At 43.0% G+C, this 14,378-nt stretch overlaps 1 protein-coding gene across 1 annotated transcript in view; it reads right to left on the bottom strand.

Moving 5' to 3' along the window:
• Nucleotides 1–9,616: 9,616 nt before the first annotated feature.
• Nucleotides 9,617–14,378, bottom strand: part of LOC138945550 (transmembrane 9 superfamily member 2-like) — a 95,398-nt gene continuing 90,636 nt past the window's right edge. The window contains exon 19 of the mRNA XM_070316998.1: nucleotides 9,617–10,878. Coding sequence (XP_070173099.1) covers nucleotides 10,696–10,878 — 183 coding nt within the window. The 3' untranslated portion in view covers nucleotides 9,617–10,695. The remainder of the gene's footprint in view (nucleotides 10,879–14,378) is intronic.

Here is a 14,378-nt window from a genome sequence, read left to right on the forward strand (position 1 = left end):
TTTTGTTGTTGTAAAAAGTCCGTTTTGTGCAGGCCCACGTGCTCGATGAGATATTTAAAGATGACATGTTTTAAGGTGGTGGGTGAGGGGTAGCTGACATGTTTAGTGCACCGATGCTTTCTGTTTGCAGCCTTCGTTCGTTTCTGTCGGTTTCCTGTAACCGCTGCACGGCTGCCTTTTGACGGGGCACTGCTAGCTGCAGACGTTGGAGCTGGGACCTGAGGAAGCTACGCTAACCGGCTAACCAGCAGACCGGCTAACCAGCGAACCGGCTAACCTGCATACCGGCTAACCAGCATACCGGCTAACCAGCATACAGAAAGAAAGCTAAGTGCACCATGTCGTACGCACCCCGTTGACCACCGTTGTCTTTTTCGTATCTGTGATTTCATTGGAGTAGTGACAACGTGGGGTGTGTGACCCCTGCATGAACTAGAGCTTTTTGAACAGAACATTCTCATTTGACTGTATTTACACGGGATCAGCGTGTTACTATAATTTTCTATATACTACTGGCATTTTGTCAGTGATCACGGGTTTTTTACGTGTTGAGAACGTAAAAGGAACATATTTTGAGTGAAGGCTCGAGGGAGGTGGCGAGTTTATACATAAACAGGCGTCTGAAACTTATACTTTTGTTGACTCTATTTAATTGTATGACTGCGAGAGTGGATCGTGGTGTGGTTAGTTAATTAGTAGTAATTAACCGGTTCATAATCACCTTAAGTGATATATTGAAACGTGACACTGTCGAACTCACAGAACACGTGGAATTGACAAGAAGAGCGGGGTATTCGTTGCGCTGAGAAGGATAGCACGCTTTTCTGTACCTCTCTTTGTTTTAACTTTCTGAGCGTGTTTTTAATCCAAACATATCATATCTATATATTTTTGGAATCAGAAACCGACAAGGAATAAGATGAAAGTGTTTTTAAATTGATTTCGAAAAAAAAAATTTGATAATAATTTTTATATATTTAATTTTCAGAGCTTGTTTTTAATCCGAATATAACATATTTATATGTTTTTGGAATCAGCAAATGATGGAGAATAAGATAAACGTAAATTTGGATCGTTTTATAAATTTTTATTTTTTTTTACAATTTTCAGATTTTTAATGACCAAAGTCATTAATTAATTTTTAAGCCACCAAGCTGAAATGCAATACCGAACCCCGGGCTTCGTTGAAGAGTACTTGACCAAAATTTCAACCAATTTGGTTGAAAAATGAGGGCGTGACAGTGCCGCCTCAACTTTCACGAAAAGCCGGATATGACGTCATCAAAGACATTTATCAAAAAAATGAAAAAAACGTTCGGGGATTTCATACCTAGGAACTCTCATGTCAAATTTCATAAAGATCGGTCCAGTAGTTTAGTCTGAATCGCTCTACACACACACACACACACACGCACGCACACACATACGCACATACACCACGACCCTCGTTTCGATTCCCCCTCGATGTTAAAATATTTAGTCAAAACTTGACTAAATATAAAAACAAAAACAAGAACATAAAAACAACATAAAATACAACAAAATAAAATACAACAACATAAAATACAACAACATAAACAGGTAACAACTGATTCGCATCCATGACCAATGTCTCTGGTTATAAATGTAACACAAATGCCTTCTGGGATTTTATGGGTCTTGGTGACGAATTTGTAACAGGTTAAAAAAAAATGATTGAATGGAGAAACAAATTAAACAGAACAACTCGTTGACAGCAATAGAATCTGGATAAAAATCAGTTGGTGGGGAAGTTTTCAGGGCATCCTCATTTGGTAACCTGGGTCTACTTTCGTTTTCTTACAACCGGTCTTGCAACAACGCATTTGTGCTGCTCGGGACCAGAGATTTGCTTTTATACAACCGGACTTTTATACATCCGATTTTCATACAACCGGAAAATTCTAAGTAATAACAAAGAGTAGCTTCTGCCGGGACCCTGCCTACCCCTTTCATACATCCAGACTTTCATACATCCGGTGTTTTATACATCCGGTCTATACTGTATCAAAGTCTACGATAATTTTCTCAAGTGTTCCTACTTTCCCCACACTAGTACTTACAACATCTCACATCTTCAAGTTCTCTTTAACACACAAAGCACCTTCTACAAGCATGGCTCAGCAGAGAAATTCTGTAACTGAAAAAGTGTTAAATTTGTTCTGTTTACTAGATCTTGAGCATCTATCCTTCTAGTTCTAAAGGCACAGAATGATATGTGATAAATGATATAAACTGTACTGTACATTGACCTTAATATATGGACACGAGTATTAAGCAGACCTTGTTCGTTTGGAAATCAACATGGATGCTAATGGACGTTCATCAACTGTAACAGTTTTATCTCACTTGCATGATTTTTAACACCTCAAGAAAGCTCTCACGTCTTCCTCATAGAACAACAAATATAAAACCATAAGTCTCATTAGCAGTATCCTGGAATTCATTTTGTAAACATGGACTGCACCAAATATGGCATAGTATTTACTGAATCTTTCCAAGAGTACAACTGTAGATCTGTCTTTTCTTTCTTTCTTTATTTGGTGTTTAACGTCGTTTTCAACCACGAAGGTTATATCGCGACGGGGAAAGGGGGGAGATGGGATAGAGCCACTTGTCAGTTGTTTCTCGTTCACAAAAGCACTAATCAAAAAATTGCTCCAGGGGCTCGCAACGTAGTACAATATATTACCTAACTGGGAGAATGCAAGTTTCCAGTACAAAGGACTTGACATTTCTTACATACTGCTTGACTAAAATCTTTACAAAAATGGACTATATTCTATCCAAGAAACACTTACGACATGCTGGCGGGAGCATCGGGTAAATTCTTCCCCCTAACCCGCGGGGGGTGTCAAAGATCTGTCTAAAATGTCTCTGTGTGTAACACCATTGAGTGAAAGCAGATACATTAGCAGTATTTCTCTCATAAAAAACAAACAGCAGCATTCTGAATATGTCAACAGTAAACATTTACAAAGATAATTTGTCCTTAATTTGTGCAAATACAGAAAAGAGATGCTTCAGCAGTTATAAATCCTTGAGGACAATATGTGATGAGGACATTCTAATGAAAAAAGCAACTTTTCACCTGTAACAACCCATCCCACCCAACCCCTTCCACTGCACAATTATCAGTTCTGAAATGGTAACATGATTGGAAAAAAGACAATAAATAACACCTTGTACAAAGCGTATTTTAAAACATAATACATTTTTATTTTTTATTGTGACTTAACCAGCAACTCTTAAAAGCGCAAGCTAAGATGCTATGCTAAATCTGTTTGAAACATGAGCCCCAACATTTATTCGAAAATTTTATAAGTAAATTTTCATTTGATTAATATACTTAACCGAACCACATAAAGCATAAAGCATTGACACAGTCTGAGATGCTAAGGTCTGAAAAGGCTACCCGTCTTAACAATTTAAAGGGAAGCAACCCAACCACAAAAAGTGTAAACGTAGCCATGGTAACGACCATATACCCGGGGAGTTACCTCCCATCTGGGGGATGTGACGTCACATCCCCTGCTACACACGTGGTATCATCATACGGCTTTAAAAGAAACTAAAAAAACCATTAGCAGGGTTGGCGGGAGGGAATCCACTATGTGATTCGGGTAAGTATATTAATCAAATGAAAATTTACTTATAACATTTTTGATTAAATTACATATTCTTACTCCGAATCACATAAAGCAGATAGCTTCAACAAGGCGGTGGGAAAGAAACATCCAACTCACTCTAAAACCTTGCCAGAAACTGGCCCGCTGCCAAAAAATTTAGGAAGGGCCCGGTGAGAAAGAAAATCTGACTCACTCTAAACCCTTGCCAGGAACTGGCCCACTGCCAAAAAGGCAGGAAAGGACCCGAGAACCATCGTGATTGACAGTCGAGATGTCTCTCAGGCAAAAAATAGCAAAAGCAACCTCAGAGAGCCAGTAAGCTGTGCCCAGCACTTCTTCCAATCTCCTGGCCGTAAAAAAAAACGGCCCGGAAAGAGGACCCAGCCTTGGATAAACCCGAGCTGAGTAGAGGGACAGACAAGCTGCCCCCCCCCCCCCCCCCTTTCACTGGAAGAAAAAACCAAAGTCCTGGAACGATCCGTGCGTAAGGTTGTCCACTCAGTGTTGAGAAGGACAAACCCTCACGGAGACCGTAAAACCATCATGCCAAAGAAAGCAACCTTGGGATGGAGAGAAAACCCGAAAGGTCTGTGAGATAAAAGTCAGCTCCAGAGACGAGTGACCAATCTTCAACAAAGAGAGAGAGAGAGAGACACCTGAGTACAAGGTACCAGAGTCCAACTCGATGAAAAAATCTCAAAAAAGAGACGATCGCCAGCTATCCTCTACCAGTCCATGCGAAGCAGAGAGAGGGGTAAAACGAGGAAGCAGAGACTTACGAAAATGCGTAAGACGCCATAAGAGCGAGAATCACAGTGGTCGAAGACTAATGTGACCGTTGACCCTAAACAAAATGACTAAAAGCCAGAGTGTTCGCAGATCAGTCTGCTAATAGGTAATCGAACGAAACAAAAACCCAAAACAGAAAAACAAGACTGGTAAGCATAAACGGAAAACCGGGAATACGACCAGCCCTAAAACTCCCGAGACAAGAGTTCTCAGGGAAAACCGGAAGAAAACTTCGCGGCCAAATCGAGAGCATACCTGAGTCTGGCCGAAACCAGAACGCGTCTGTCTAACTCTGAACGACTAAAAGTCATACGCAGAGATCAAAGGGCAAACTCCGTCTTAGACATAGTTGCCTGTGGAAGAAGGGTGACTGTAAAAGAAACCCGACCCAACGGAAGTCATCCTGACTCACCTCATGCTAGGATGAGGGAGAAGAGGAAGAGACAAATCCGAAGTCACAGGAACCGAAAATGCCATGGACGCACCCGACAGGCAGGAGACTATTGAACAGGCTAAGGCAGAGAGCCGTGATGCCCGTAGGCAGTCATTGTACCAAAGTACCACAGTACACAGGTAAACGTAAGAAACAGAAGTTTCAGCTGCCAAAAAGATGCAAAAGAAACCGGAACATTAGCTAACCCTCTGCCAGAAGGAAAGGGGTAGCCAAAAACCTGAGAGAGGTGAAAACGCCACAAAGAATGACTCCTCAAACATCCATTGCCAAAGACAATGCCCCCTCAGGAAAATCTGAATGTTACCTCCGAGGACAACTCAAGAGCACCTTAAGTTAGGACGAAACACCAGAACATGTCTGATCGCTAGAGAAAGACAGAGTCAGACTCGGCGAAAGACAAACAAGGACCATGGTCCAGATGCTTGTGGAAAAAAGTGAGAAACGGGGTAACCTGAAGACAGAACCCCACTCAAACAGAAATCGTCCTATCTCATCCCCTGCATAAGATGAGAAAAAAGGAAAGATTTGTCGAAGTCCGAAACCACAAGAACAGGGAAAGCAACAGCCACCACCGCCGACAGGAGGAGTGGCTGTTACACCGGCCGAGGCTAAAATACCTGGATGCCCTAAGGTCAGCCGTTGTTCCAAAAACCCAGACGTACCTAAGCAACGTCTGTGAAAGAAACAACCTCTCCGGAAACCGGAAGTGCGACAGAAGCGGCAGCCCGTGGCTGAAACTGCTGTTACACTGACTGATGACTGAAGCCAGTATACTCGAAGGCCAGCGCTAGATTCGACCAGACGAGACCTCAGCGGGTGCTCGAGCTGATGTACCTAGATCGCTGAGTAAAATCGGACTGAAGCATAGGCAAAAATGCTTCATTAGATCGAAGGGAGCCGCCCGACCTCACCACTCCCATAATTCATTGGCTGTGTACAGAGACCATTCAATGAAAAAAATTGTAAAGAGGAAACCCCCCCGCCAACACCAAAAAGGAGGGCGGAGGGGGGGTGATATCGGGGGCACTTCCCTGGGGGGAGAGGCTAGCTGCTAGAGCTGCCCCTCTCCCTGCCCGACAGTGATTTAATTCTCAAAACTCGAAAATCAGGCAGACTGATCTGAGAATGCGAGAGAAACAAGTCCTCCAACACATGACTGTAAGATCGTAGTGAAGAGAGGACAGCCTCATTTGCTCTTAAAAGATCTAGCAAGGGCTGATCAAAAGAGAGAGGCACGTTCCAAAAAACTGACGTCCAAAATCTACGGAAGCGACAAGGGTGTGGTCTGGAAACACAACACCCAAGTACTTCTAAAGCCTGCTTCGCCAGCAAAGGGCGAAGTTCCTGCGTTACCAGTAAAGGTGTACGCGGAAGGGCAATGGACGCCAACAAGTTCGGCCCGGCTTCGGCAAAGTGAACTTCCAAAGACAAGAAGGAACAAAAATCGAAGCCTGTAAATCCGAAGCCAGCCAAGGCTGAGAGTGCTCCGGAACTGAACCGTGAGGAACGAGCAGCAGAACCGGAACACCATGGATACCCCTTCCGGAAGCAATGGACTAGCCAAAACATGCAAAAGGTGGTACGCACATCGAAGGAGCTTCCCGAGCAGGAAGTAGGAAACATCCTCCTTCGCGGAACGGAAGTCCGACATCGCCGACTGAGCAACCGAAGCGGAAGTCTCATAAGCCGTTGTACCCTCCGGAAAGTATCTGGGAGTAACCGCCGTAGCCAAGACAAGAGTGACCAAATCCAGAACATGTCCGATCGGTGGCTAAAACGGTACAACAGAATAGCCACACGAACAGACGAGTACCGAAGTACCAGTTGCCAGTGAAAGACTAATGAAAGGAGTGACCAGAAAACGGAAACTCGTCCACCCGGAAACCATCCTGTCTCAACCCCGTAAGAGGGTAAGAGTAAGAGGAGGTAAAATCCGAGGCCACCGGAACTGAATAGACAGTGGCCGCAACACCTAACAGGTGAAGTGACAACTGTCCCGGCCGAGGCTGAAAGCCTGAACGCCCGTAGGCCAGCCGCTGTTCTCACTCACTGAAAACAGTGTATTTGGACAGAGCCGGAAAAACGCAACAGACAAAACCGCACAATACGGAAGCAAAGGTTGCGTGGACTGAGGCCGGAAGCCCGAACGCCCGTAGGCCAGTCCGCAGTCAACTCCAGTCAAGACCTCTGTGTGTACATGAGATGGAGGACCTTTGTTTCCGGGAAAACCCGGAAACGTGACCTCCGAAAACGGAAGCCGGCCTTGCTCTGAAAACACCCATGCTTGTAACGAAGCAAAGGTGAGGTCAGAACGGAAGTCTGAAATCCCGAAACGTGACTGCTCACTGGCTATTGACTGAGTGTCAGAATAGCCGAGAGAATCACCTTGACCGAAGTCAATGGAACTGGTGGCAGGCTGGTGGACGGGAAAACCGGAAACCCGTCCGACCGGAACCCGTCCTGCCTCGTATCCTGACTGGTATGCAGGAAAGAGCGCGGGGAGAGCCTGCCCGGTGCCACCGTAGTTGAAAGGGGTGTCGACCCAACACCATGGTGAAAGGAAGACTGCCCTAACTGCCCATAGGGCGGACGCTGATCCTCGCTCACCGACATCCGAAAAGGAATGTCAGGAAGAGGAAATGCAAATCCGGACTGAGCCGGAAACACAACGGACGAGACCGCACCTTGATGCGGAAAAGCATGCTGTGTAAACGCAACAGACGAGACCGCACCTTGATGCGGAAAAGAATGTTGCGATGACTGGGGCCGGAAGCCCTGATGCCCGAAGGCCAGTCCACGGTCAACTCCCGCCACGACCTCTGTGTGTACGTGTGAAGGAGGACCTTCGCTTCCGGGAAAACCTGGAAGCGCGACTTCCGATGCCGGAAACCGCCCTTGCTCAGAAACGTCCGCACACTATGTGTACTGGGCGAGACTTCACAGTAAATAGGTTGTGATCCTGCCCAATGAGCTCCGTCCCAAAAGGGACCGTCCAAGCATCAGTACAATTTACAACCCTAAACATTAGGGTGTTGAAGAATATAGCATGTAAACCACTGGCCATAAAAAATGTAAGTACCTGCGAAGAAACCTCACTGCAAAACTCACGATCGCTTACGTAAACATGATGCAAGCGCACAAAAGGCCAAGCCAAACTTCGTAACAACCTTTGGTGACAGTCAAAATGCAAGCTTGTTTTGGAAACTATGATCATCTCATTGTGTAAAAGCAAAACTGTTATGCAAAATGTCTTGAGCCATAGAACCAATATATCCAAACTTTAGTTTCTCCAAAGATTAAAACAAGAATTAAAAACAATCTGTTTCAAATTGAGAAAAAAATGTGACAAAATTCAAAAGGAGTTATCTTTCAAAACATGTCTTTCAAATACAAAAACTCCCTAACCTCTCCCATAAAAAAAATCAGTCGCTGATGGAATTTCATCTCTCACAATAAGTCATTAGATAAAAACATTGAGAAAAAATGGTCAGAGAAACTGCATTAAAGGCAATCATATTCACATATATCCAATAATAAATGTGTACACATCATCTTTTATTTATTACTAAACTGCAAACACTTCTCTTCTAAAAGGTAACAAGGGAGAAAAAAAATTTATTTCAAGGCTGCTAAACCTTTGTTTACTGTCATCACCTTAACAACAAAGAAAAGTATACATTCACAACCTAAAATTTTCACTGGCAATATTTAAACAGAAAAGAGTCAAGCTAATTAAGCCATAGCTCAAGAGACAAATTCCGGACAGATTCAAATAAATCGCCCATCACAAAGTGAGAAGTACCATTTTTCAATCAAACAGAACAAGCTTAACACGTGACAATAAAATCACAAGGACAAAATATCAGTTTGAAGTTGATCCAAAAACTCAACAGCAATATTCTCAGACTGCCATAAAGACAAATATAAGTTAATGCATTTAAAACTACTAGCCAACAAGAAGACAAATCTAACTCTCATAATTCAGTGAAAATTGTGAATGGACAGAACCTCTGTTCTACTGTTATGTTAAAATATCCATTAAGACAAGTAATGTACAGCAAACCCCCCAAAGCGCCAAATAAACTTCTAGTTAAACAGAAGGTGGCTGCCAAACAAGAAGTATGCTGAAAGTTCATGCTAAAACATTCACAGCATTAACAATAAAAAAAACTCTCCTCAAGATTTTCTTCAATTCTATTAACAGATCTGTACCAAACTCCTCTTCAGTACACAAACGAACATGGCAAAAACTGTGGCATTTACATCCGAGATTCTCAAGTTACACTTTATCCACCTTGAAAAGTTCGGAGAGAGCGACCTGTTAGTCAGAAACAAAATAAATTCAAGAAACCCAAACTCGCTAAGCGATGCAGGTTATCAATACTACAAAGCGGCCACTACTTCTACACAGGGTCCGTACAGATTTTTGACTCACATGCGAAGCAAAAGTGAGTCTATGTACTCACCCGAGTCGTCCGTCCGTCCGTCCGTCCGTCCGTCCGTCCGGCCGGCCGGCCGGCCGGCCGGCCGGCCGGCCGGAAAACTTTAACGTTGGATATTTCTTGGACACTATTCAGTCTATCAGTACCAAATTTGGCAAGATGGTGTATGATGACAAGGCCCCAAAAAACATACATAGCATCTTGACCTTGCTTCAAGGTCAAGGTCGCAGGGGCCATAAATGTTGTCTAAAAAACAGCTATTTTTCACATTTTTCCCATTTTCTCTGAAGTTTTTGAGATTCAATACCTCACCTATATATGATATATAGGGCAAAGTAAGCCCCATCTTTTGATACCAGTTTGGTTTACCTTGCTTCAAGGTCAAGGTCACAGGAGCTCTTCAAAGTTGGATTGTATACATATTTTGAAGTGACCTTGACCCTGAACTATGGAAGATAACTGTTTCAAACTTAAAAATTATGTGGGGCACATGTTATGCTTTCATCATGAGACACATTTGGTCACATATGATCAAGGTCAAGGTCACTTTGACCCTTATGAAATGTGACCAAAATAAGGTAGTGAACCACTAAAAGTGACCATCTCTCATGGTAGAAAGAGCCAATAAGCACCATTGTACTTCCTATGTCTTGAATTAACAGCTTTGTGTTGCATGACCTTGGATGACCTTGACCTTGGGTCAAGGTCACATGTATTTTGGTAGGAAAAATGTGTAAAGCAGTTCTTAGTGTATGATGTCATTGCTAGGTTTAGTTATTTGACCTTGACTCTGAAGGTCAAGGTCATGTAAAGGTCAAGGTCAAGCATGTGAGTCGTATGGGCTTTGCCCTTCTTGTTTGTTATAAAATTCAAGGATTTTCAAGGTCTCTCAATATCTTTTGAAAAAAAAATCAAGCACCCTTTTCGCTTTAAAGTGGACAATAAAACACGTCCAGATCACGATTAAGTGGGAGGGGCATCAAAAGGACATCCTTTTTACATTTAGTCAAGTTTTGACTGAATGTTTTAACGTAGAGGGGGGAATCGAGACGAGGGTCGTGGTGTGTGTGTGTGTGTGTGTGTGTGTGTGTGTGTCTCGAGGGTCGTGGTGTGTGTGTGTGTGTGTGTGTGTGTGTGTGTCTGTATGTCTGTGTGTGTGTGTAGAGCGATTCAGACCAAACTACTGGATCGATCTTTATGAAATTTGACTTGAGAGTTCCTGGGAATGATATCCCCGGACTTTTTTTCTTTTTTTCGACCGAGCGACCGATGCCAGTGACAGAATCCAACGCAGAGGTCGCAACGTCAGAGACAGAATCGGACTCAGTGGGATGACAGGCCGATGCCAGTGACAGAATTCGACTCAGAGGGATGACAGGTCGCGGGTCTGAGTGATGTGCACCATGAGCTTGCCCGGCTGCACCGTCTGGCTCTCGCCCTTGCGGCCATACAGGTCCACCTCCTGAGCGCTGTTGCGGAAATCGTCGGTGGAGAGGAAGACGTGCTTGCCCATGTACTGATCCCGGATCACGTTGTGGTTCCAGATCTGCAAAGGATTGTGAAGATTTGGGCGAGTTATAAGTGTGAACATAAAAGACCTCTATCATTCTGCTAGAGGTGCAGGTGGCTAATTACACCTAAACATACTAATAACGGTGTTTATATGGCGCAAATCCTAACATAGTTCTAAGCGCCTTAAAATAATCATTAAAATAATTCAACAAATTAACAAATTCAAAGTCATGATAAACATGTAAATAAATAAATTACTCTCCATTCTCTCCCCCCCCCCCCCCCTCCCGCTTTAAGGCCACCCCAACCACCCACCCCTCAAAACTACCTCCTTTCACAGACCTTGATTTCTTTCTTTCTTTATTTGGTGTTTTACGTCGTTTTCAACCGTTCAAGGTTATATCGCGACGGGGAAAGGAGGGGGATGGGATAGAGCCACTTGTTAATTGTTTCTTGTTCACAAAAGCACTAATCAAAAAATTGCTCCAGGGGCTTGCAACGTAGTACAATATATGACCTTACTGGGAGAATGCAAGTTTCCAGTACAAAGGACTTAACATTTCTTACATACTGCTTGACTAAAATCTTTATAAGAAACACTTAACAAGGGTAAAAGGAGAAACAGAATCCGTTAGTCGCCTCTTACCAGGGCCGTAGCACAGCTCCTAAAAGTGGTCCGGCCATAAAAAAAAAATAAAAAGGTACGGTCCCTGGCCATTATGTTCTCCTCAACTTCAATGTGAATGTCAATTAGTGACAATTTCTCGCTTAACGCTGTCATTGTGCGATCTAAGTCACGACCCCTCCTTCCTCCTAACACAGCGCTGAAGCTTATGAAGACGATTTTTTTTTTTTTTTAACAAAAAACTGGTCCGGCCATGGCCGGAGTGGCCGGTAGGGCTGCTACGGCCCTGCTTACGACATGCTGGGGAGCATCGGGTAAATTCTTCCCCCTAACCCACGGGCTCGTCATCCAACACAATAAAAGAATCAACGACAACATGAATACAGCAGTTTTAATTTTGTTACAAGAGCAATGTCAAGAAAATACAGAGATCTGTTCAATTACTTGATCAAATAACCAAAGGGAAGTATACCATTTTTGTTGTTCAATTACTTGCTACGAAATGGAGAATTAGCGAGTGAAAATAAAATCATTCTTGAGCTTGCCAACAAAGGTCTCTTCAAAAGTATTAGACATTCTAACCTTCAAATGGTGGGTGTTACTAGTTCACTCAGGTGGGTTTTTTTTACTTAAAAAAAAATTAGCTTGAGAAAGTGGTAAATTATGTCTTTTGAAATGAGATCTTTGTTGAATCTCAAATCCCCCCCAACCCCCACGAGAATCAAGCAAACAAACACTAGAATTCTGAATGTAATCTCCCCCCTAGAATGCAAAAGAATACAAAAGAAAACAAATATACAGTACCAGCAATGCAGATTCCTAAATTCTTCCAAGAGAAAAGCCTACAATTATAAATGACAGGACACTGCAAACTGACACAATTATGGATTGATTTTTGGCTCACGTAAGTGTAGCCTATGCGATCGTAACTTTGTCTGTCTGTGCGTGTGTGTGTGTGTGTGTGTGTGTGTGTGTGTGTGCGTGTGTATGTCTGTGGTAGAAACTTTAACATTTCGTCATTTGAAGACGTCACATTATGGCGTAAGAGGGTTAGACGTCACGCGAAGGAATTACTGAAAGTCTCGGTCATTTTGGCTCATTATTTTGAGCGGGCCGAGACTAGTTGGAAGGCACTATGGCGGAAAAGAGAGTTATCTTTTCATGTCTTGGCGTCTCAAATCTTATTAGTCAGAAAGCGCATGCACGTAGTCTCGACCAGCGCGTGGTGTGCTTCTTTCTGAGTACTTTACGTCACAAATTGTACTTTACGTACTTGATGACGTAAGTTAATTGTATGTGTTCTATTTCGTTGACTGAGCACGGCCGGGACCAGTTGGCGTGAGCGCTGGGATTTCGAGTTTCATTCGACATGTCAATGCATCGCAGTATGAAATAATACAGGTAGGAGGTTAGTCGATATCGACCAAAGTCGATAAGTGCATTCTTCACTATGGTATTGAGTCTGATTTCGTCGTCCATCTTGAATCAAAAAGCACTCTTCTTACAAACAAACAAAAAAACTTCGTTGCGAGCTACGGCGAAGCTTCGCATGTCAAAACTTGAGAAGCGATGTTGGGGTCAAAGTACCACGCCGTAGCTGCGGGTTTTTGGTATTAAGACTTTGCGAAGCTTCGTGTAGTCGACTACGGGCTCAATTAAGGACAGGCTTAAGTAGGCTAGATCTAGATCTAGTGTCTCGCTTTCTTGCACAGTGTCACCTATGCTTACTGTGTGTGTGTGTGTGTGTGTGTGTGTGTGTGTGTATGTGTGACGGAGTGATTGAGTTTGTGTTACTGTTTGTCGATTTCTTACGTGAGCCTTGAAGGCTTCGCCTCTTGTTATTTATGATTTGTGCATTTTGCATCACAGTGAAGGTGAGAAATACTCAAGTATCTTGCCAAATATCACCACAAAGAAAGAGCTCCCCCAAAATTGCTACCCACCTACAAACAGTCTGACAACTTCATGTCAAGGGACAGGTATACTGACAGTGCGCAGACAAGCACACATACACTGCACATAATATTTACATCACCCAGGGAATCGCTTTCTCTCAAGCATCTCCTCTTATGAAACGCATGACAGTAGAATGTAAATTATGCGGCAGTAAACACCGTCTCTTTGAGGATTGGTCCAATCATTCCTTCATTTGACAAAGAGATCACAGCGTGCACACACACACACACACACTCACGAATACACAAACACGCACTCACGAATACACTTACACACACACGCACTCATGAATACACACACACACACACGAACTCATGAATTCACACACACACAGGTCAACATTTGCCCAAGTACATTAGCCTTTGTTCTACACTACCCTCCGTCAACAGGAGTGGACCCTGTGGAACTCACTACCTACCTTACAACATTCATTCAAAAATATAAGCGGGGCGATACTTAATTATGTACAGGTTCACCACATTCATCCGTTTCTAACATTAACCATTCCTTTCTGTGGTATGTAGTACATCTATTTCTTCAGTCAAACCGTTTCATATTGGATGATATGGTGGTGATAAACAGAAGCAAGTCGTGACTTGATAAAGTTAGCAAACATTTGAAAGAGTGATGCATGGCTTGTTCCAAATGAAGTGTTTAGGCACTTTAAACGCGGTACAGAGTACACTGACAGAAACCATAAAAGAATTATCATAAGCGCAGTCAGTATCCATACATCTTCGACACAATATTTCACTGAGTATGACACATTTCTTGAATGTTTGAAGTTTAAAAAAATTCTGAAAACAGCAATAGAAATAGTAACACAACCATCTTTTGAAACCACTCAAATAAATCTTTCTGGTGACAAATTGAATGCAATGTACATTCTTTCTCATGTCGTGATAGGGGAAGGACAGTGCCTTTAAATCCATCACAAGCTATGGATAACTTTA

This window comes from Littorina saxatilis, linkage group LG13 (genome assembly GCF_037325665.1).
Source record: "Littorina saxatilis isolate snail1 linkage group LG13, US_GU_Lsax_2.0, whole genome shotgun sequence".
Taxonomy (NCBI): Eukaryota; Metazoa; Mollusca; class Gastropoda; order Littorinimorpha; family Littorinidae; genus Littorina; species Littorina saxatilis.